This window comes from Lissotriton helveticus, chromosome 1_2, assembly GCF_964261635.1.
Source record: "Lissotriton helveticus chromosome 1_2, aLisHel1.1, whole genome shotgun sequence".
In the NCBI taxonomy this organism is placed as follows: Eukaryota; Metazoa; Chordata; class Amphibia; order Caudata; family Salamandridae; genus Lissotriton; species Lissotriton helveticus.
Genome location: NC_136058.1, coordinates 5,496,704 through 5,522,057, shown reverse-complemented (window position 1 = coordinate 5,522,057; position 25,354 = coordinate 5,496,704). Strand labels below are relative to the sequence as shown.

The following is a 25,354-nucleotide window of genomic DNA, read 5'->3' as shown; positions in this document are numbered from 1 at the left end:
CTCCTTGGAAGCACAGTGACAGGCTCCGTAGCATATTCAAGAGTTTGGCTGTTCCGAATAACTCCAGTGAAGGTACCATCCTTAGAACCCTAATTATTCTGCTACATTTGATTGTGTTTTTCACTGCTACCTATACCTAGCCCTATGAAAACAGTACATTGTTATATGCTTTTATTTCTATTTTATACATTATGGACCTAATGTAAATTCAATATGTGCCTTGCATAATACCATTATAATATTAAGGGAAATTCTTTGCACCCCAGAAGGATGTATGGGATCATATAATTCTTATACATAATAAACACTAAGAAGCAACTTCAACTAATGCACATTTAATATTCACTAGAGTTTTCAAAATAAGTAAGCTTCATAAAAAATATTATATTGATCACATTAAAAACAAAGGGTCTCACGTTGCTAACGCTTCACAAAACACTAAGCAAATATTTTCTTTGAGAAGATTTAATGTTTCAAAAATAGAGAATATATGTCAGTGCTTCATTCAAATAGGAACATTGATTTGAGTTGCAATCTGAGGTCATATATACATCCCATAAGAAGAGGAAGCTGGACGCATTACTTCATACTTATAAGGCGAATTATTATAATATATTATTACTAAAATAAAAAAAGTAAATCCCAAATATATTTGTTTGTCATATACTTTCTGCTATTGCTTTCAGTGCTGAAGGAAATAATCAAATCCTTACGGAAATACCATCATCACATAAATTAAAATGAATGGGGTAACAGAAAGTGTCAAGATTTTTTGCCATGCTTTAATTAATACATTTTACAGAATTCAGACATAAAAATACAGTGGAATATAGGCACTAGAGCGCTGGATGAGGCTATCCCCTGCAGCATCTTCTACAGCAGTAAATGGGATGTGACCAGAAGTGGTGCTGGCTTCCCAGTTGTAGTTACTTGGATGATCCTAGTCCTGTGAACCGGATAAAGAAAACATGACAAAAAAAGAACATGAGTGTCTACTGCAATGCAAGTAGCAGAACAATTCCAAACATCTTGCTGCTTTAACAGGCTGAGCAAACTAATTCATTGCAAAATCAGATTGGGCTGTAGCGTCGATGATCATTGAAAAACCTCACTGTCTTAGTTTTCAGAGAAGGGTCTACTTTAATGTGTGTCACAATATATCGAAGGACAAAATATCGTTTTGCAATAATATTGGATCCTTATACCAACTACCACATCCCTTTGAAAATATACATTTCTTCAAGGTTCGCAGAAGTGGAGTTAAGAATAGCAAATATATGCTTACGTTCACAATAATGTGGTAGATGATGTACTGGATACAATATTTTGGCTGGACAATAATTAAAACTCAGATTTGTGGTAGAATCTGTTATCCGAACAGTTTATCCTCCTCCTATAGCATTTGGCAGACCCCAAGGATATTGCGATTTGCAAACTAATTGCAAAATCAGCAGTTTTGTAAAAAGCCCCCGCTTTTACAAACGTGCCCACAAAATTTCCTTCATTGGCCCAGCATTGACCACTGAGCCAAGTAAAAGGAAGAGGTCAGCTAACAGGTGAGATGTTTTGTCACCTGCTGTATCGCATCCCCCTGCCTGGAGGTTCCTCGAGAACACTGCTGCTGCTTAGACTGGGACACCAAGTAGCAGGTAAGTTGTGCCCAGGCCTGAAAAGATATGCAGTTTCTCCACTTCTTTTCCCGCCCTCAGCGCTTCCATCAAACACAAGCTCAAAATGGATGGTGACCCGCAGAGTGCAAAACATTTAAAAAAAAGAATATTCAGACCGCCACCTGGGGCACTATTTAAAAATAAAAAAAAAACTAAGAAAATTCGGACCCACCGTCCATAAGCATGGGGGCAATATTTTTTGAAAAGAAAGAATTCAGACCTGCCACCACCGCTTGTGGGCATGTGGTGGCGGGACCCGCTGGGGCACTATTAAAAAAAAAATAGGAAAATTTGGTCCGGCCGCCCATTGGCATGCAGCGGCTCCCACTAAGGGCAATATATTTTTTTTAACAAGAAAGAATTCAGGCCAGTTGCCCGTGGACAAGCGGCGGGCCCCGCTGGAGGCTATATATTTTTTTAAATTAAAGAATTCGGGCTGGTGGACATGCAGCTAGGGCACTATTTTTAAAAATACCTTTGGGGCATTTTTTGCTTTTTTTTTAATCTTCTGAGTCTCCACAGGTCTTGGAGTGTTCTGATTTGAGGTTCTGAAGGTGTCACTTTTTTACCCAGTGCCAGCATAGGTGTGGATGACTCCCCCTTTGTCTAGCTCTAAACTAGTTCTGGTCAGTTTTTCCATTTTCCCCGGGCCTCCAATCTGTCTAGGGTAACAAAGGGAAGGCCTGCCCGTGTGTAAGCTGCATTTGCCAGTGACACACGGTACAAAAGGGGGTGGCAGGGCAGGCATCTTCAGCTAGGTACAGCCCAGGCTACCTTTTGAAGCTTAGGAAGTGTTGAATGCATCCCACCTCCAGGCATCCTTCTCAGGAGAAGTACTTCCTTCCCCACACCCAAGACCCTTTTTCCATGTGTCTGGAAAGAATACACATCACACCACAGGTGGGCCATTAACAGTACTGTGACCCTCAACACTGGCCGAAAGGCACATTTGGTGTAGGCAGAAAAATGGCAACTTTCTAAAAGTGTTATACAAAAACAAGGGAACCCAATTTAGTGGACAGGGACCTTTGGGTACACCATATTTTTCAGAATCAACGGCACCTCACAACAAAGAGATTTTAGATTTTTTTGTTGAAAAAATACATATAGATACACAATGATGCCTATATTTGACTGTCCTACTGGAAAAAAATCATTTAATGTGAGCAACAACATACAAGTAGGGCCCCATGCAACGTAAATGAAGAAAAACTCAGCATTTGAAAAGGGGGGGCCCTCGGCCCCCCCCGCACGCATGGCGGCGCGGCGACCGTCGCCCCCCCTTTCCCCATTGTTGCCTCTCGGTGGTGGGGGCGGGCCCTGGGGGGCGCGACCCACCACCGATTGGCCGGCGGCCTCCCTGACCCGGATACAAGGTAGAAGGTCCGGGTCAGGGGGGGCGGGCTACAGGAGGGGCGGGCTGGGGGGGCAAGCCCCCCCCGCCTGGCCCCTCGGGAATAAAGAGGTGGGGAGCGCCCAGGAGACCCCCTTGTCCCTGGACGCTCCCTCACAGTACGGTGTGCCCCGCGCTCGGGGCTTCTTTGTTTTGTAAAATTTCCTGCTTTCTTTTTCAGGTTCATGGCGGCGGACGAAGAGCCTTTTCGATCCCTTTGTCCCGGTATGCAGCTGAAGAGGCCAGCTCGGCGGGAGTCCATCCGAAGAGGGCGCGCTTCAGCCTCGCTAGGAGGCTGTCCGTTAATGTTGTTCTTGTTTTCGCAGGCGGAAGCTGGAACGGGTTCGAAAGTGCATTCCCGAGGAAGAAAGGCTGATTACAGAGGTGCCCCGTCGGACTGGCAAGGAGCTGCGGATGTTCATGTGCGTCGTCAGAGCAAGGAGGGAGCCCGACCCGAGTTCAGCATCGGCGGCGGGAGAAGGTTTCGGTGTGAAGCAGTCTCGGAAGGATGTTCACATCTGGGGCTCACTTTCTACGCGGGAGGCTCCGTGCTCGATACCTGGTTGGTGACCGGAGTGTAAGTAAAGCGGGTCAGGGATACTGCTGCATGTATTTTGGTGTTGTAATAAATGGGGCCGGGACGCACGCACAGGAACTGCCTGCCCTCTGCATGTATTTTGGTGTGGTAATAAATGGGGCCGGGACGCACGTACAGGAACTGCCTGCCCTCGGGTGGGAGAATGTTTTGAATAGCTCGGACGAAATAGCTAAATTAACTATGCTAGGGATGTGAACAGGCCCCTTTAGTTAGACCGCGCAGTATTTGGCTTGAGGGTACGGTGTGCGTTGGGGCCCCTAGCCATCAATACTGTCTCAAATCGGTAATCTGGCTTAGAGTCTGCCCTCTAGCCAAACAGGGCTCTATTTTGCAGAAGCTTCTAAAATGTATCAGTGTGTATCAGGAAGCAATGGTCCGGTGCCTTCAAGTTACTGCACATTAATATACAGTTGTGGTGCTGAGATGGATGACGAGTGAGCAGTTGAGTGCACTGTATTCTTAACATTTCCCCTATTCTTGCAAGCATTAGTGGCTGTGATGGGCAGAAACAGCCATTGTTGTGGAGCAATTATTGGAATTCAGTTTGAAATTATCTTAATCCATTATACAAGGTAATGTCGACTGCGGAGAGTGTTCCAATGCTTGCTCTGTGTCATACAAGGAAACAACAATAGACGAAGGAAGGTGTCTAGTTGCTACGTGTGCACAATTCATAAAACAAAGCGGGTATTTCGTCTGACTTTCCTTTTCATTATGTTTGGAGATTGTAAACATACATCTTGTTCTTTCTTTGCTCGATTTTCCCCACTTGCCACGAGAGGGCGCCCTGGACTCCTACAAAAAGTTCCCCATATATTTCTCGTTTTAAATTCCAGTTGCTTTAGGCACATTTACTCTTTACTCACATGAATATCTCCTAGTGGCTATACGATTCCCAGGTATGTCTCTGCACAATTTCCGTCTGATATGAAATATTATAATGCGTCACTTTATACAGTCTATTGACCAGTGCGTTGTTTGTTACACCAACAGTGATGCCGCAGTCACAGAACACCGAAACACATTTTATTTCTCACATCTAAGAATCATGGTTCTTGCCAGATAACACGCCATATTCATGCGAAGCTCAGTGTTTAAGCAGTGAATCGAAATGCTTAATAAGACTTCCTTAATAGAGACATGCATAATTTAGAGTTTTCTATGTCTTCTAGTACAGTATTGACTCAGAAAAATTGCTATCATGAATGCCGATAGTCGAATCTTAGACTGGTAACATAGCTCAGGCGGTGGAGGTGCCTACTGCAGAGATGTGTGCGTTTTATCTTCGTCAGTGAAGATTCTTTGGTGTCCTGTCCTTTGCATCATGTTGGCTGTGGGCGAAAGCCCAGTTAGACAATGAGACAGTGAAGAAAGGGGTCTTTTCAAAGGCGACAGGTAGGCTAGACAAAATAATGTGGTATAAGAATTTCTCGTGGGGTTGTGCATTCCTAAATGTAAACCTAACCAGCCAATAACATGTTACACCATGTCATTAAAAATAATGTAATGTCCCAAAGTGAAGGTTTTATGTAAGGTAACTGGCGCTTTGTACGGCGCTCTTATTCATGATTCATATAAAACCATAGCTATGAGGTGTTTCAGATTGCTATGGGTGACGCTCTAGACACTGATTTCATGTATGGGGCAGGTTGTGGCCATGTAAGAACTTCCGATGTATTACAATTTAAGCCTGTCAGAGAAGAACTTCCGATATATTACAATTTAAGCCTGTCAGAGATGCTGCTTAAGTTCCGTAGTTAATGTGGTCAGTGGTGCCCAGAACATCTCTAGTGATTGCAGCTGGTACGAAGGGAGCAGCGACCAATATGTTCTGCGCGCATAAGGAAGGGGGACTGCACGTGGAGATAGTTTAACGCGTGAGAGTCAGAAGAATAGTGGGAAGTCCTTCAATTGAATTATATGGCACGAAAGATACAACATAGTCGTATTGTATTAATGAGATGAGGGGATGTTTCACAGCCGCATAATTGTATTAAGCGACTTCATGGGGGGGAAGGATGACTTTTAAACTCAGCGCAGTTTGCGAGATTCATGAACTACCCGTCTCCTCCATAGGACATGTTGCATAAGTATGGAGGCAGTGCACTGTTATCAATGCGTATTAGGGTTACAGCTTTATAAGTGGCTGTACATGTATTTCAGGGATTTCGCCAATGCGTAGGTATGGGATACAGGTTTGGCAGTGGACTGTTTCTGAACGTGCTGAAGGATTCCCCTGCACAGCGAGCGTATGATGCATTAATATAGCGTAGCAGAGCGCGCTTGCAAAGGTCTGGTACGAGGGACATTTTCAAATAATTCCCCCCCCTTCTCAGACCCTGCCTGGAAATGCTTTTTGTTCTTGGTAAATTGGTCGCATTGGGTTTAATTCTGCTTCGCAGGGAGTACATCATGTGCGTACTAGGTTTGAAATGGTGGTCTTTTCGCATGTGTGGTGTGATTATCGGGCCTGCTATTGTTCGCCAGGAAATCCGCGAGTCATCAACATTGGTCAGACTGGGTGACTTTTGCTTGGCCAGTCGGTTTCATGCTACACTTTGTTTGCTCTATTCCTACAACAGTTTACTCTTCTAACGGGTCCTATGTTACAGTGCTCTGACACCTTCGGGTAAAATCAGCGCTTTATAAAAACGCATAGAATACAATAGGATAGAATTAGTCGTACATATGTAGGTATCCAGACACATTGCGCTGGATTACTGACTTATCTGCGACGGTAGCGTACACCTACGGAGGATGAGTGTGCAGAAGGAGTGCCATCGAATTCAGAGCTGTTTACAAGGACGTACAAACGGAAACGTAGGGATCTGCACTATCACAGGGGTGAATATGGTACACACGCTCAAAATACACACACACGGACTGTGACAGTCCAGAGTTGGGAATAGTGCACGTAATGGGGGTAGTCTTACCTTTGTGGGCCAAGCCGCTGCGCGCACCGGCCAGGAGTTTCAGTGCAAAACAGCGAGCGAGGCTTGTGCTTTAGCTTGCTCCGTGTTACCACTTTTCTGCAGTGGTTAAACGTGTTGTATTATGGCATGGGCTGTTTCATTGTGCACCATGTTTGTAAAACTTTGGCACGGTGACTACAAGTTTCCTTGGATCACCCGGGTGCGGGCGCTAAATACATTCCTTAATAGCCGTGATGCCCGGGCTACATATGCCTTTTTGTGTTCATTCCTGGGCCTCTTTATTGATGTCCTCCAGGGCATTTGCAATATTTTATCCGAGCCATGGTGGCTGCTTATTTATCTTACGCAAAGAACAGCCATTGACATAAGTCAAATTTTGACGCTCTAGAATGACTATCATTGGTGTCTGCTGAGGGATAGTTAGAACAATCATGGAACCATTCACGAATAAGGTATAAACAATGGACTTATTGCATTGTGGAGGTAAGCACCATATGAGGTGCTGTTCACTATTCTAGGGGGGACATTGCACCAGTCCAAACATTGCACCTGTCCAAACGACCCTTCATGGATGATAGGTTAAAGTCAACATTATTAGTAAGCTATCCTAGGGTTAGCTGTATTGCGAGCAGCCTTCAGCTAAGTCATGAGGGAATATAGAGCAGCTTGTTTTACCAGTCTTTAATCTCATGAATGAGTAAATGGAAAAGAACAGGTGTATACCAACAATTATATGTATTTGTACTAAACACACCCCTTTAGTTCAGTCAGTAAACTTATTTAACACACAAGTAAATTGGCACAATATACGTTGAGCCTATGATGAGATTTGAGGCGAATAATTGCAGTGTAAAAACTTATATAGCACACAGTAATTTAGCACCATATACGTTGAGCTCTAGGGGTGTACCAAAAGCCACATATTAATAATATGGTGGGGGAACCACGAATGGCATAGAGACAGGGCCTAGAGCCTTTAGAAAGACTACTTGGGGTACTGATAATGATACACACCCTGATGTCACACCTAAAAGGTGCCCAAGAGCCTAGTTGCGGCATCACATAGTTCTGGGGATGCATGTGATCATGTCCGGTTGGCTGGGAGGATATTTCCCAGAAGCCAAAGTGGCGAGCGGAAAAGGTCCTGGGCCAGCGTATGGCCTGGCGGAGTTAGGGCTGTGCTAATTCTTTGAGCTAAAGACTGTGATGCTGCGCTGTTAAGTAGGCTGTCTTGTTTTACACATAGATCCTATGCATGAAGACGTGGGTAGAAAACCAGGATTAAGAGGCGATGTCCTCGCCTGCAGCAAAACTTTCTGGTGTAACAATGATTGTGAAAATAGGAAGCCAATTTTACAGCCTACCATGGTAACATTTACTGTCGACATGTTAATGTGTAGTAATCTGGCACTAAGATTATCTAAAACTTAGCGACTGATGGTAATGTAAGTTTAAGGCGTGTACAGCAGTTATTGCCGGAACACTAATGGTGTGTGTCTATCTTTCCAATTTATGTATGACCGGGTCCATGGTGGATACCTGGAGTGCTCCACATCACAACAGCTGCAACAGGTGGACAGCCCAAGGGATGCTTACGTCAGTCACGGCTGGGTCCATGGCGGATATCTGAGGAGTGCTCCACACCGCAGCATCAGCAGCGGGTGGACGTCAAAAGGGAAGCATACGTCGAGAAAGAGGACACCAAGGGCCCAAGTATTGCTGGCAGGTGTAAGTGCTACCCATTCCCTAAGGTGGAAGTGGGAAATTTGTCACCCAGGTTTTCTTGGCCTTTTCCTGGTTCTTGCAGTTTCTCAAACCTGTCACGCAGGGGAGGAACTCATCACCAGAAGTTGAGGAGCTACAATGTGCCAGCACAAGCAACAGGCTGGACGCAGGACAGGGAAGAGTTGGTTTAAGGGTCTGTGCCATGGTCAGTTCAGGAACTTCTTGCAGGGACTTTTAGCTCAGCAGCCCGACCCCTGTCAGTGGTGATACTTCACCTAGGGGGGACTGAATTGGCCAAACTGGGGAGGCGAATACTCATTGATGAGTTCATCTCCACTGTGGGTGGGTCTTCAGGACTTGCCCGGGTGGCACAGTAGTAGGGTCTCAACTTATCCCGTGGTGGCGGGGACCCGGTCAGGGCGTTGAATCACTCGATAAAGAGGATCAACACACAGTGGGACAAATTATTTCAAGCCCCCCCCTCGGTTGCAGATGATCCAACATGGGTGTATTTGTTCTACCTGGTGAGGGGAGTCCATTTGACGGAGGAAGGAAGGTTCCTGAGGTCTGATGAAGTCAGGGCCTGGCTGGAAGGTGTTGCTGAAGTGAGAACTTTCTAGGGTAGGTCTAGGCAGGGGGAGGCCAGATCGTCGGTTAACAATGCTGGCCTGTGGCGGTAAGGTCATTATCGGTGAGCACATATTTGAGGTCTGAGGGGGCGGGCATCATCCTATGGAGGTTCCCGCCCAGGGGGAGGGGCCTGCGGGCCACTCCTAGAACTCCAGGGGCAAGGTAATGGATGCTGCAAAGCAAAGGAGCGCGGGTAGGAGTAGTTCACGCTTTCCTTAGGCTGGTAGCCACCCCGCGCGCGTATACTCATGACGTCACCGGCTGGCGCAGAGTAAGGGCCCTCCTTCAGTGGGTAAATGGAGTTCAGGGCGTAGACCGGGCAATTCCCGGGGTAACACTGCGCATGCGCACGTCTCATGGGGAGGCGCAGCTTGTAGGACCTGACACCGGTAGTGACCCTGCCATATGGCCAGAAATGTACAAAAATCAAGATGAGGATGTTTAGACTCGGTTAGGAAACAACATGTATTAGAGTTTTGTTAAGGTCAGGCTCTCAAACTTGTTGACAATAATTTTGTATCGAATGTCCTGCTGATTTTTGTATAAATTGTTGATCATGCAATTAAAAAACCTTTTTTAATTTCATACTTTAATAAATACGGCCGGGCGACTAGCGCCCGCCTTCCAAAAAGTAAAGACGTCTCGTGTCCACGTTTCTGGGTGTTGGGTGCCGGTTTGGGGGGGAGGCGGCAGCTAGTCGCTGACCATGTGAAAAGGGGGGGCCCTCGGCCCCCCCCGCACGCATGGCGGCGCGGCGACCGTCGCCCCCCCTTTCCCCATTGTTGCCTCTCGGTGGTGGGGGCGGGCCCTGGGGGGCGCGACCCACCACCGATTGGCCGGCGGCCTCCCTGACCCGGATACAAGGTAGAAGGTCCGGGTCAGGGGGGGCGGGCTACAGGAGGGGCGGGCCGGGGGGGCATGCCCCCCCCGCCTGGCCCCTCGGGAATAAAGAGGTGGGGAGCGCCCAGGAGACCCCCTTGTCCCTGGACGCTCCCTCACAGTACGGTGTGCCCCGCGCTCGGGGCTTCTTTGTTTTCCCACCCACCATCCCTTGGAACAAAAGTCTTGTGGCATTCATTATGTCTGGTTTAATGGTAAGTTGTTGAAGGTACTGTCCACATGTTTTACATGGTAGGAGAAACGGATCTGTTGGTATATTTTGTTGATACTTTTGTTTAGGAATTTTTTCCCCTTTTTAGCAAACTGTGTGTGAAGTGAAGTTTCTTTGATGCCAAGTGTCTTTAGGCCTTTTTTCCCTTTGTAGCTGTACGGTGATACTGTTATTTATTAGCCAGTGTAGCTGTCCTTTAGAGTTTTTTCCCATAGGTCGTCGTATTTATTAGGTATGGGGCATGCGGTAAGGTCATTATCGGTGAGCACATATTTGAGGTCTGAGGGGGCGGGCATCATCCTATGGAGGTTCCCGCCCAGGGGGAGGGGCCTGCGGGCCACTCCTAGAACTCCAGGGGCAAGGTAATGGATGCTGCAAAGCAAAGGAGCGCGGGTAGGAGTAGTTCACGCTTTCCTTAGGCTGGTAGCCACCCCGCGCGCGTATACTCATGACGTCACCGGCTGGCGCAGAGTAAGGGCCCTCCTTCAGTGGGTAAATGGAGTTCAGGGCGTAGACCGGGCAATTCCCGGGGTAACACTGCGCATGCGCACGTCTCATGGGGAGGCGCAGCTTGTAGGACCTGACACCGGTAGTGACCCTGCCATATGGCCAGAAATGTACAAAAATCAAGATGAGGATGTTTAGACTCGGTTAGGAAACAACATGTATTAGAGTTTTGTTAAGGTCAGGCTCTCAAACTTGTTGACAATAATTTTGTATCGAATGTCCTGCTGATTTTTGTATAAATTGTTGATCATGCAATTAAAAAACCTTTTTTAATTTCATACTTTAATAAATACGGCCGGGCGACTAGCGCCCGCCTTCCAAAAAGTAAAGACGTCTCGTGTCCACGTTTCTGGGTGTTGGGTGCCGGTTTGGGGGGGAGGCGGCAGCTAGTCGCTGACCATGTTGAGTAGCAGGGCCAGAAACACATATCCTTAGTTAGGTCAGCAAAATTATATTTTAGCACCATAGCACATCACAACCCCCCCTTGTTTTTTCTCTCTCCTCCCCGGTCTTCTGTTTTCCCCTCGTTTCTTCTGCTTTTGTCTTTCATACAATAAGAGGCATTGGTCTCAGGCATCTATTCACATGTCCTGAAGATGATCCCAGTATTTTGTGTAAAGGGATCGAAACGTTGTCGACGTCTCACACTTTGACACAACTGTACACACCATCTGGTGCGCACTGCATCACCAAATGCGATGCAGTGTGCGCAACGAAATTTGTTTTATTTATTTATATGTTTACTTACCTGTTAAACTCCGTAATCCATACATTACTTCCCCCCACCCTGCCCCTCCCCCTTCCCACGTCACCGCCCTGCAGGAACTCCTACTGCAGACCGCAGCTGTATATATGTGTGTGTGTGTATATATATATATATATATATATATATATATATATATATATATATATATATATATCTTACTGTGTGTGTGTTTTACATACAGACACAAATATTATGACTTGCCAATGAAAATATGTATGGTCCAATAAAACATGTTATTTGTTCAGAAATTGATAATTAGGTGCCAAGTCACATTTGTTAACCATAGTAGAACTGCATCTTATGTCATTCCCATTTCAAGATATGGACACATGCAATGAGATTGTGGTCTGAATAGTCTTAAATAATTATGTGAATAACACATTCACATTAAAGAACATATTTGCATATACCATACATGTAGATGCACAGAGAATAATATGCAATGTATTGCAGTTGTTGAGTTGAGGGAGGCGAGGATCAACACTACCCATTCTGGGCTTCACGTCTTGTAAGTCATGGCCCCCTAACCACACTAAACAATGGTACTAAACATATTATGCTCTGAACATTTGCATACATTAAATATATGCATATTTATTTTTCTCTACGTTAGCAGAGCAATAAAACTTTAATTGAAAATATAATTCGACCACCCACCATGAGGTGTCATGTAGGTAAATAAAATGTCCTTTTTTGGCACATATTGGGGGAAACTGTTGAAAGCCTATATGAATGTAAAACAATATTGTGTGCTCAATTATTTAGGACAGTCTTGAAGTATTTTTGACGTCCCAGGTGAAGGACATTTTTGTTGCCCAGAATTTTCTGAGCCCCCATAAAACTACACCCCTAAAGAATGAGTTGATATGTGACAAGTCACAGGAAAGCGATACCAAAGGGGATGATGGTGATGGATTAAACCCAGATCAGTTGACTGGGGGTGAGTGTTTGATTTGCTCAAACGCTGCGTCCATTATCCCCTTTGGTGTCGCTTTGTTCGCCCTAAGTTGGCAGGGTATGCCCAGACGTGGGTCCCTTGCTCACTCTGCCACTGGATTCAAGATAGCCTGGCTGATGAGGGTTATGAACCCGAAACCAGTCCTAGGATGCTTGCTTCCGGTCCAGGGAAGACATGGCTTGGCAGTTCGGGCTGGACTGTTCCCATGAGGCACAGGGTCAGACTGATTTGCATATGGCCATGTCTGAACTGGGGTGGTGGAGTGAGCTAAAGAATGGTGATGGATTAAACCCAGATCAGTTGACTGGGGGTGAGTGTTTGATTTGCTCAAATGCTCCGTCCATCATCCCCTTTGGTATCGCTTAAGTCACAGGAAAGGGCACCATGGAGGGAGTGCCTGTGTGGCCTAGTCTTAGAAACAGTCCTACAATCATACTATTCAGGGCAAGCACGGCGCGGTACCCTGACATCGCTTCCACCATGATGCACATTCTCCCCGCCTGGAAGCGCCATTCGCAAAGCCAGTTACCTGGTACGGTAGTTGGAAGACTCTCTCCAGAAGGGTTTAAGGCCGTAATTTCCAAATTTGTTGAAGTGAGGGGCACGTCACAAGAGAGGCCGGTTGTACTACAGAGTATATTGTTTGAGGCTGCATTTGTTACTCTGTACTCTGTAGCGAAAAGTGATGCCTGCCAAGAAATGTGAAGTGAAGAGCCGTCCACATTTGCTGCAATTAATTTTGGCGGACAGGGTGCTGGAAGAAAAAAAGTTAAACATGTTGAGTAGATTTGTTTTCTGCCCTATCCCCCCAAATCTTATTCTCCACATAAATAGCAATTCTTCTTAAAAATAAGACGGTTTTGTAAATGCTTCAGGGACTAGAAGGCCCACTGCGGATGTATGACATTACAACGCATGCTTTTACATCGCATGCCTTTACAACGCAAGTATTACAACGCAGTCCATTACAACGCATAGTGCTTTGGGGTGCTGGATAGTGAATAGTTTAATTTACTATTCCAACTCCAGTCCCCGTGGACACTAGGGAAGGTTATTGGATAGTAAATTAACCTATTCCCTATCCTAGAGCGCCCCCCAGAGCAATGCGTTGTAATAGTTTGCGTTGTAATGGTTGCGTTGTAAAGGCTCTGCGATGTAAAAGTTGCGTTGTAAAGGTTGTTTACCCCCCATGGCTTATAAAACAATAATCACTGACTTTGTTGATAATGGAACACAATTTAAAAGGAATCTTCACAAATGACTGATCAGTGCCTCTCAAAATGGCTGCCCTTCCTTGTGCTGGTCATAGGTCATGACTCGACTTGCTGGCCTGGCAACAGCAAGCAGCTTACAGTGGACAATACTGATGACACTGTCAAACATCGGGGGACACAACATTGCAACTTACTCTTGTGCCTCTCAGCAGACAAAGTGAAGGGAATTGTAGGGCGAAGCCTATGCGAAACTATTGGTCCAAGCCACTTGGAGGAGTGACATCTCTCAGAGAGTAGGGGGTTCTTTCTGGCTTGCAAGGGGAACTTAGCCAAAAGGCTTTGATGCATTCTAGCATTTTGGTTGGGGAGCTCGTCTGCGAGTATCAGAAAACTCAATATTTCTTAGATGAGCCTATCCAAATGGATAAAAGAGATGTAATCGTTTCAGGGCTACACAGTGATTAAAAGCATTGACCTACCGAAGGCAGGAAAATTGGTAATAAATAATAAAATTATCTCTATTTTCTATCAACTTTGAGTGTTGACTCTTTCTTCTGAACTCTTAAGCGCTAGGGATTTCCAGTTACCCGAGCTGTAGGAGTTCTGGAAACTGAGCATTCCGTAAAAGCTAGTAACATCATTGACCCAGATCAAGAAATGTCATATCGAATGTAGGGAAGGAATCAGGCACCTCTTCAGACAATCAGAAGTTTGCTCTTTGGAAACAACTACTCTTTGGTTATATGTGTTTCACGTTCCTCAGTTTCTTTTTTTCAGTCTTCATTTGTATAGGAAATGGCATGCCATCCATTTGAGCTGCTGGGTCTCAGGGGTACTCTTCCATTTGAGTGGAGGAGCGTCGCCCCACTGAAATGCCCTCAGAGAGAGTAATAAAGTGGTAATGAAGTTAATTCATTACCATTTTATTTTTCTTCACCCCGTCCAGAGCGGAGGGTCAGGACGGGGCTGGGGCTGCTGCTGAATGACAGCAGCAGAGCGAGCAGGGCACTTTCAGATTAAAGTGCGGATGTCTTTTTGTCTAGCCGTCTGGCATCGGCCAGCCGCACATGCAGACTTTAAACCTCTGTAAGCCAGCTGTCTTAAGACAGCTAGGCTAGAGAAAGCCAAAGCCTTCAGAGAGCTGTGGAGCGCCGAGTGAGGCTGCTCCCACCAATCCTAGCACTGCTTTCATGCTGGGAGTAGTGCTAGGATTGGTGGAGTTTGGAGCTTGCCTGATTGCCTGCCTGGAGGAGAGAAGACCATCAAGGAGGAGGAGGACGTCTTGTAGCGTTCGCAGGTAGGTTGCTTTAATTTTTGTTTTAATGCCTCGCCTGCTCTATCTCCCTTGGGACATGCCAGCCGCCACTGCTAGGTCTACAGTCACTTGAATACGGAAGCCTCCATAGGCTGGACTACGGACAGGCTGCAAAGCCCTTATTCTGCCCTCAATGGGAATGAAATATATGTTGTACCTGTGAAGCCACTGATGGGGATGGATGGGTCACTGCTTCCAGCTGAGTTTCTAGCAGTGACCGTAACATTATAGGCAGAGCTGCAGGGCGTAGCAATGTAAAAGTCGGGGTATGTAGTCCAGTAGGAATCCAATATGAATAGGGCCTCTGGGTTGTCTTGGATGGATCCTTGAACTGTGGCCATGTAGTCCACGGCGCAGTGACTTTCACCCCAGGACACTTGAACTTCTTGAGGCTTTATGGCAGGGTGGTAGATGGAAGTCTCCACTAGCTCGGGTGGGCACGGCACTGAAGAAGGAAAAAGACAGATTTCAGTTATACCAGGCACCCACTCAATGAAACCAAAGTGCTGAGAAATTCATAAGCATGCTTCTGTAGGCAGAGGGTCTTGTCGATTGACCTGAGAGACAAAAAATGTTAATACCAGTATTTACACACTAACAACCAATCGAAATGAATGTAGTATAACCGCACAAGAGCAAGCAAGCGAAAACACAGACCGCCATAAGGGTATGCCAGGCTAAGTCAATTGTATGATCTGTGAGGAGCAAACAAGTGGATACTGCAGGAAAATAAAGGTTAACGTTTCCCCTCTTGTTACTTTGTTGATCAGTGGACATTGGGCTTGTACGTGTTTCGTTTTTTGATTTTTATTCAGTAACACTATCCTGTGTTTCAGGTGGCAACTACGAGCAGGCAGCAGGTGTCCAGGGGACTGAGAGGCTCCGAGCACTTCAGTTTAATCTTTATTTTTACTATTAAACAGGGAATGGTGACTCCTTTTCCTTGCTTGTTTTAGGGTCCGTGGCACTGGTTGCCCCTGCAGTCGCAGTCTAGACTGTACGTTTCCTAGTACATGAATAGTGTTACTGTTGCATAATATCTGTATGGATGGGCCATTGGAGAGGAGCGTTGAGCGCAGTTGGTTGGAGCCCGGCGGGCCTGGAGTATCAGCTAGGGTTGAAAGTTGTGTTGTGGTTGAGGCTGTGCTGGTGTGGTGGTGCCCGGGTTCTACATAAGTAAGGTAAAGGACCACCAGTCACTATAACCCTAGTCACACCTCAACAGCATGATCTACTGAACACCCACATGATACAATAGTAAAGAAGATAGTCACTATAAATCGTTTGATTTTGGGAGAACTGAATGCATCTTTTTATTCTCTGGCAATACATATTTCAGGCTTTCTTGTTTCTTTAAAAGAAGACGTATAGTGCTCACTGTCACTATGAGTTTCACCTTTGTTTGGACTTGTGTCCTAGACTACCTTCCAGAAAGTAAACCTGCAGTTTTTTGCGGGAAGGTTAGAATGCTTCTGTTCACTTTAATAGAAGAATTCCTTAGTGATTCGTCTGTTTATAAATGTCTGAATACCATCACTTTATGCACGTGGCATGGTTGCTTAGGTGTGTGATGAACAATTAGGAAATGTGACAATTTTTTACCTCTGTTCAGAGTCCTGGAGCTCAGCTCTGGATAGGGACTGATGTGGGGCACAAAAGATTTTATTCAAATTTACACCCAGCCACATAACCATAACAGATACCATTTTGAAAAGATGCATTTTATGACTGTAAATCTTTCGGTCAATAGATATAGAAAGTACACATTGACTTTGTTTCATTTTTTATGTTTCCCTTTAACCCTGCTCTGCCCAGACATTTGTCCTAATTACCCCCCCCCCCACCCCCTCCCCCCCCGTCACTGGCATAGGGTAGAGTCATTTCAATCTCCAGCACTGTTCTTAAAATTAAAGGAACTGAGCATCCCATAGTTTAAATTGTAAGGGGATGGAGAAGGTTTCTCCTGCAGTTTTATGGGTAACAGTCTTTCCACCATTTCCCATTAATTCTACATGACATACTCATGCAGGAGCGGTTGCTACACATGGGTGTGTGGGCAGTGCCCCAAACAAAGCAGGAGTTTAGCACCCTGCTTTGCTTAATTGCCCACTGTCAGCAGTAGCCATTCAGACCAGTGTACATGTGCCCTTAAAATAAAACACACCCAGGACCTCATTATAAGTAGCCTCCTAATTCCAACGGCACTTGTAGTTGCCCCATCGGTAACATTGGATTTATGAGTTCTGCATGAGCACCATTGATTTTGTTGTGTTTCAACTAAAGATTTTGAGACCCAAACGTTGGATGTAGCTGAAATCCATGGTTGGAACTTTGCGGCAAAATTAATAACCGATTCCCTGATGATTCCTCATTTTTCAGAGTTCCACCTTTAATTTATGCTGAATCCGCCCCCAAAGTGCCTGCTTACCCTGGTATTTGTAACTTCAAGGGAGGTGGACTTATCGGTGCTAAATCAATGACACTCATAAAGACAGACACTGTGCCTTATGAAAGTTGAGGGCTTTTATTGCCACTACTGCTGCTAAATTCAGCAGATTTCACGAGACTCAGGTTAAAAATAAATAGTGCGTTGAGCTCCTCTCTCAGCTTTGCCCAGGGCCAAGCTTCCAGCCCTGCCTCCTCCTTAAGCTGTTTGAGTCTCATAGGCACAGCTACCAAGAGGAGGACAAAGCAAGGACCTGAGTGGGTCCTGCCCACATCTATCCCTACTACACAACTCTCTATCTCGCTATTCATCTGATCCAACTGTGCCTTTTATCCCCTGGGCCTTGCTGCATGCCACATGGTCTTAGCAGAGAGAGAGAGCAGCAGGTTGCAGCTCTCTGTCTCTCAAGCCCTGGGGAGGCCCAGCACTGTGCTAGGTGGCTTGGCACTAGTGGGCCAGAGAGGCCGCCCATCGCCTGCTATGACTGGGGATGAGCAGCAGAACTGTTGGTCCAGGAGAAGGCACCACAAATGGACTAGCAGCTGGCTGATTTTTTCAGGTAACGTTTTCAGTGGTAAGGCTGGTGTATGTTGTGTGATGTATGCATATGTGCATCTAAGTGTATGTGTGTGTATAGGAGTGTGTGTTTGTGCTACTGTTTTTGTGTGGGTATGAGTGAGAATGTCTGTGGGCATGCATGTCTGCCAGTGTGAATTTAAGTAACAACGTGTGTCTGTCAGGGCCCCTGACAGCATCCCTGTCATCATGGTGCTCCTCTGGAATGATATTGGCCACTCCTAACATACTTGTGAAAGTGACAGGCATATTGTGGCTACACTTGGCATAGTTGTATTCATTGCATCTTGTTGCCGTAATCGACCTTTTGCTGACCCTGGTATATTGTGTCCTTCATTGGTCTAATGGGGGCTGCGGAATCCTTATTATGAGCACTGCAGGGGTATTGGTAGGTCTGGGATTTCAGTGGGTACCCCTTGAAATAATTGTAGCCTTGGTGTAGTGTCTCTCTCTCCTCACTTTGATACAGTGGCGACTTTGGTATATTATGGCCCCTGTGATATTATGGTAATCATTGCTTTGGAAAATGATGGCTCTGACTGGCATATTGCCACATTCGGCATAAAAGTGGCTGGGCACATTGCGCCATTCCCTTGTCAATATGGTGGCACTTGCGTAATATGTCCCCATCTGCATAATGTTGGTAATCCCTGCCATAATGTTGTTATTAAAGTGGTCCTAGTGTATTGTCAAACACTTGGCACAATTGTGGCTTTGCTATCAGGCATTATCATCATAATGCCTGATACAAATGGCGGTGTCCTCTGCTTTATGGTGTTGTATTTGTAGTATGTGGGCATGTGAGGCAGAATCTGTCAGTGTGATAGTAGTGCACCTGATGAACATGATAAGCTGATATTTGGAGACGACACTCATATATTTGCTGAAAAGAAAATCTGGGATTGGGGGACGTCATTATTTTGAGGCAATATTTAACTGTTTCTTCTGGGAACTGAGTTTATTTAAATGACCTGAAATGCAGGTATTTGACTGCAAACTACAGGGCTGATTTGCAAACTTCATTTTGTAGTATATTTATTAGTATTACGGTAACATTACAAATGTATTATAAAATTCACATACCTATGTAAGTAGGTCTGTGCCTCTGCATCTCCTACCTTTTATGTGTGGATATCTCCGCCTGACTGTGGCGATCTCCACACATGTAAGCGTGCATTTTAGTAGTAAATCTGGATGGGACAGAGGAGAGTGGCTGGAAAATGAGTAATATTTATGACTAAAGTGGAGTGTTTATGGAGAGTTAGGGAGGGATTTAAGGAAGGACACAAACACACACTGATAAAAGAGTATGCAATCTGTCCTTCTATAGTTACTGCAGCCAAAAAAGAACCAACACTGTAGTAAATGTGCCCCAGCTCAGACCAGACGTAAGTCCAGCACCACACATGGCCAACCACTTGTACTCCAACACCCTTCCCTAGAAAATAATGGATGTAGGGACTTAAAACAAAACTCCTTAGAAGCTAATGTTGAAATCAATTATTTAAACTAATTGAAAATATAAATAAATGTAATTTAATGTAACACACTTTTATTAAAAATAATTACACTACTTTTAAATATGTATACACTATGGAATTATAGGCATGATTTTAAATCATTTTAAAAACACAATACAAAATATATTATTTTTACTTTAGTGGATTTTTTTTAAAATAAACTTAAAAATATAAGTCTATTTTAATTCGATGTAATATAAATTATTACTTTTCAATTTAAATTTGTTAATAATGTTGTAACTTCTTATATTGTTTTAAATATAAAGTCATTAGATACTTAGAAATTTGCCCCAACTGCAGAGTCTCTACCAAGTGTGCGGAACATCAAATATGATTGTAAAGTCACTTCAAGAAGTAACATTATTGTTGTATTTTACACTTTTTGTGTATAGCTCTATATAGGCGTTTCTTTACAACATTTTATCCACTTTTCACAGATACAATAGTCTGGCGGCTTAATTCTTTGTTGGTTCTCAGCCAATAGATTTCCTCTATGTCACAACAATTTCAGTCAAACCAATGTAGTGTATTTGTGCACCCTGTCAGTGAACATCCGTTGTCTCGTGTTATAGCCCTTTTTGCACCCGTTCCCTCTTATTCCATTTTTGCAGAGGGTGATCTTGTGCTCAACATTGTTTGATCGTATTTGACTCTTTTTGCTAATTCCACCCCCTATTTCATGGGTTGGAGACCTGTAAGTCGACTTTTTTGAGTAACTTTGTACTTGTAAATGGTGATTAGAGAAAAGTAGTAAAGTTACTCAAAAGTGTAAATGTACTTGCAGTAAATCTAAATGTGTAGATGTTCCTTTGTGTATGGGACCATAACTACCTTTCACAAAAATAGCAAGGTGGTGTTTGTGTATATAACTATCACAATTGAATTCATTATTTAAAGGCGATATTTTAGCTCAAGCCCGATATTGGGCCTTTCTCTGGATGTAAAGGGCTGCTACTAAAGCTCCACAAACGAGTGCCTGTTCCATTGGACACTTGCTGACACTGTCAAAAATGAAGGGCAACCTATTCCATCTATTGTCTTTATACGTGTTCCCAGGGACTTACTCAGTGGACCACACACCCAGCACTGACAAAGGTGACATCCACCCATTGGATCCGCTCTTGGTGATGCATTTTTCACCACTCTCCCAGATCCCTAATCCTGAAGCCAGCCCTTTTCTTAAACCACAGAAATCAGGATTCTTCTCTAACTTAGGGTGACTGGGTATTCATTATCTTTGCACCTTCCAGGAACAACTCCCTAATTCGTTTAAATGTAATTTACTTAAAGGGAAGTTTGGGAGATCAAAACTATCTTATCCAACCAAAGAATGAGAATACGATTTTGGTGGCACGTGGTTGTGAGGAACTTAGGGACAGATGTAGGTAATTCTATTTTACCGACTCATAAATACCGAATTTTACCGATTCGGTATTTATGAATCGGTAAAATAGAAGGTGGGAGATGTAGGTGAAATCGGTATTTGAAATACCGATTCTGTAAAAATCGGTATTCACCGATTCTGTAATTACAGAATCGGTATTTCCCATTGATTCCTATGGGCTTTGAAGCCCATAGGAATCAATGGGAAATACCGATTCTGTAATTACAGAATCGGTAAATACCGAATCCTGCAAGGGTGCAGGGGGTGTCACTTTGACACCCTCTAGCACCCCAAATACAGGCATGTGTGCCATGTGGCACACAGACATGCCCTAAGGGCACGTCTGTCTGTCAGTCACATGGCATAGGTGTGCATGCACACATGTGCATGCACACCTGGATTCGGTATTTTACCACCCAATTGGATTGGGTGGTAAAATACCGAATCTGTAAGGCCTTTGGGACTCAGAAGAGTCCCACCTACATCGGGCAGTTCCAGAATCGGTAAAAATACCGATTCTGTATTTTACCAATTCGGTAAATTTACCGATTCGGTAAATTTACCGAATCGGTAAAATTGGCCCCCTACATCACAAATACCCATTTACCGGTCAGTAACGGCCAAAATCGGCCGTTACCGGTCGGTAAATGGCCTCCTACATCTGGCCCTTAGACCTAGAAGATGGAAAAAGGACAAACCTGATTTATCTGTTCGGAAATCCAGATCCCTAACTTCATCTTAACTAAGTTCAAATCAGTACTGCTTTCCTCCTGCAGACATTGTCTTAGGAGATTTAAAATAATTATTTTGGTCAAACTGTATTGTTGATTTTCTTTTGTTGATTGTCTTTTATCCCTCTTTGTTCAATGCACACAGAGAAAATCGATAAGTAGCCACAACTGTTTTCTGGCTTCTTTGAGGCCAACATTATATTACATACTCTTCTGAAGTATTTTAGGATGTCAACGCACTTGTTTATAATTATACTTATTACTGATTCTGATCTGTGGACACCGTTGTGCCGGTCTAGCCAGTGAGAAGTTAATTATGTCTCATTATTTTGTTTTTTTAAAGTGATGTCTCTATATTAGATACCTTAATGTGATAGTAATTGTCATACCTGCTCTGACATGTTGGACTAAAAAAGCTGATACCTGAGTTAAAATATTTATGAAGTTGGATACGTCTATTGCTGATGCTATTTCCGTGGTGCCATTGAGCAAATTGCTGAATTTGCAATATTTCAATGTCCTGCCCTACTGCTTCCAACGTACATTATTAGTCCTAATATGTCTGAGTAAGAGTGTACTTTGAAGGAGGGCTCGGGGAGGCTGAAAAATTAAAGAATGCAGAGAGTATAAGTGAAGGAAGATGCTACGTACATCTGAAGATTATTGGAGGCAATGCTGTATTGTATACCAAATTATCTACCTATGACTTTTGAATCAAGTTTAGGGAGTTGTGATGAAAAATTCAGTTAGTTCACGTTTCCAAAGATTTCTCTGGACCGTGACCTGTTCCAAGAGGCGAGGCTACCTGATACACCAGGAAAGTACTGAAAAGGTTCATGACTCAAACCTGAGGATTTTAGCTTGCTTATTTGGAAAATATGCCTGACCACCACATATGCAATACCACACCACACCAGAAATGAAATGAAAGTTGTGAAAGAGGGTGAGAGGGGTACCTAATCCAGAAAGCCGAGGAACTGAGGACGAGCTGTTGCAGATTCCATTCGAGGCAAGAACAGAAAATATATAGTTGGCACCGCAGATCAGATCACTGACGGGGCAGTCGCGTCCTTCAGTGTCGCAAGATGCTACGTAGCTGTGATCTCCAGTCACGGAGGCCAGGTAGGTCTGGGCACCTCTGCTCAGATCCCATGTAAAGACTGCACTATTGTTCCTGCAGTCCATTTGCACCTGACTGTTCTCCGGCGTGCACGGTACTACAGGGAAGAAGCATTAACATTTATTTTTAAAATACAGCAAATACTCAGAATAAAGAACAAAAAAACAGGGTGAGCAGGGAAGACAAAGTATTAGAAATACTGCAAACAGCGTTTGTTGGAGATTCCTAGATTTCATTTACAGTGCATATACCAAACATAATTGAACAATAATGGATTTCATAATGCGTCACAATCAGACAATAATATCTCTTAAGTCCCAACTCACCCCTGGAAGCAAAACCTAGTGAATCACTGCAGAATCTGTTTCGGCTACTATATTCTTGGGTTTAGGTACCAGGGTCATATAACTTTAGTTCATTCATTCAGTCATGCTTGTTTTAAGGTTGAATAGAAAAGGGTTGATCTTTTTGTGAGAGGTCGAGATGTACTCATGGGCAGGAAGAGCTATAGGTAAGTGGCACATCTGTCAGGAAGTTGTAACCCACTTAAGCAGAGGACAGAAATCTGACTGGCCATCATCTTAGGCTTAGTCAGCCAATTAAATAGTTTTTATGGTTTCTTCTGTTTAGGAAGTTCACAACTTTTACCATAATCATTTCACACTAGGTTTTGTTTAAGAGCTGTTGAGGCAATGTCTTCTGAGGTTGTATGACAGAGTGCACCCTCTTCTTGAACCTTTCCCTTGATTAACCTACCCATCCAAAAAGTTAATTTCATAACTGTGACAATGTCATTATGAATGAACTGTTAATAGTTAGCAGCCTTACTGGGATTATAATATGTGTGGTAAATGCGCAGGAATACTGCGACTCGCATGTTTTAATCCAAGTGCTTCACCCACTCAAGGCAGCTGGAATATCCAGGTGACAATCTGGCTACAAAATGGGGAATAACAGGTAGAAATTATGACTGGGGAAAACTTTCTGATGGTATTCCCCATTCTAGCTACACACTCTGTAATATTGCTGTAGTATGGCATGGTTATGGTAACACAACAACAGGTTTTACCATGCTTTTGTACAAGCCACTTGCAATGCGAACCTAATTCTCAATATTTAAACCAATCGAGAACATAAAGAGCTCAGAACCCATGCAACAGATCCCATCTCTGCAACATGGAGTATATTTTAAAAGCTATCTCCCATTTTCCCCTGCCTTTTGTAGGGTGGAATCCATTGATTTTCATGGCTGGAATTAGAGTAAGACAAGCATAGGCATCATGCGACGGCAACAGCAGCAAAGTGACACTAGGCGGCCCCCCGGGCCGGCTTTAGCACTGGTGGCGATAGGTGCGACAATCATTTTTGGCGCCCTCCCACCTATTGATCTGCTCCTCGGATTCTCTCACTACCACCTGGCAAAAGTGCTTCTCATTTCTCCAATAATAAGTTATTAATAAACACAGTGCCCCCCCTTGAGGTCAGCGCCCCCTCCACAGGTCAGAACCCAGTGCGGCTGCACCAGTCGCACTGCCCTAAAGCCTGCCCTGGCGACCCCCACTAGGAAAATATTTTCCTCATTACAAGGGGGTAGAAAAATGTCACTTCTACTAGGCCAGCAAAAGACTTTAATTCCATCTTAATGCCATTTTAGATCAGAAAACTAGAGGAGTGCCACGAAGTGTGCAACATTACTAAGGTAATCCAGGCTCCGACATAGAGGGGGAGATTTACTAAGATTTTGTGCCGTGTTTGTGCCACAAAAGTGATGCAAAATGGAGCAAAATAATTTTTTCCTAATTCACTTTCCAGCGCTAAACTTGTTTAGCACTGGAATAGCGTAAAAGTAATGTGACGCAGCGCATTTCGCTGCTTCACATTACTTTGCACCATGAGGGCGTGCCAAGCGTGGTGCATGGGCATTCCCATACAACCACCCAAGGTGTCTCAGGCTAAACCAAATTTACTAAAAATAGTAGATTGGGTTTAGCGTGAGAAAACTGCCCCCTTTTCAACTAGGCGCAAGGAAGGAGAAATGCTTTAATTTCTCTTTCCTTTTCCAACTTTGCATGTGTGCTGCACTGTGCAACACGCATAGTGGGAAAAGCTTTTCATCGTGTCTAGCATAGTATTTTGTACAGGAAGGGTACACTTCCTGTACAAAACCTATGCTACCCTCATGCACACACCCTAGCGCTACAGCGCTAAGAAGTGTGCATGGCGCATGGCAGCTGAAATCAGCGCCGGCGCAAGGGAAATTAGAGGAGAGAGACATATATTTGAAGATTAGGGGCTAGATGTAGGTAAGTTGTATTTACCGATTCATAAATACCGAATTTTACCGATTCGGTATTTATGAATCGGTAAATATGAAGGGGGGAGATGTAGGTATTTCCAGATGTGGAAATACCGAATCGGTAATATTCGGTATTTACTGATTCGGTAAAAACCGAATCGGTATTTCCTATTGATTCCTATGGGCTGTGAAGCCCATAGGAATCAATGGGAAATACCCATTCGGTAAGGTGTAGCACGGTTACAACGAATTTTTTACAACGCACTACCATTACATCGCAACTTTTACCACGCAAACCATTACAACGCAATGCGCTGGGGGGCGCTCTAGGATAGGGAATGTATTTAATATACTATCCAACACCTTCCCTGCTATCCACGGGGACTGGAGTTGGAATAGTAAATTAAATAATTCACTATCCAGCGCCTAAAAGCATTATGCGTTGTAATGGACTGCGTGGT

At 44.3% G+C, this 25,354-nt stretch overlaps 1 protein-coding gene across 1 annotated transcript in view; it reads right to left on the bottom strand.

Annotated features, from left to right (window-relative positions):
• Positions 1–447: 447 nt before the first annotated feature.
• Positions 448–25,354, bottom strand: part of LOC144797641 (uncharacterized) — a 353,681-nt gene continuing 328,774 nt past the window's right edge. Inside the window, exons 58-61 of the mRNA XM_078668345.1 lie at positions 22,434–22,694; positions 14,978–15,265; positions 12,821–13,045; positions 448–946 (exon numbers count right to left, since the gene is read on the bottom strand). Of these exons, the coding sequence (XP_078524471.1) occupies positions 927–946; positions 12,821–13,045; positions 14,978–15,265; positions 22,434–22,694 (794 nt within the window). The 3' untranslated portion in view covers positions 448–926. The remainder of the gene's footprint in view (positions 947–12,820; positions 13,046–14,977; positions 15,266–22,433; positions 22,695–25,354) is intronic.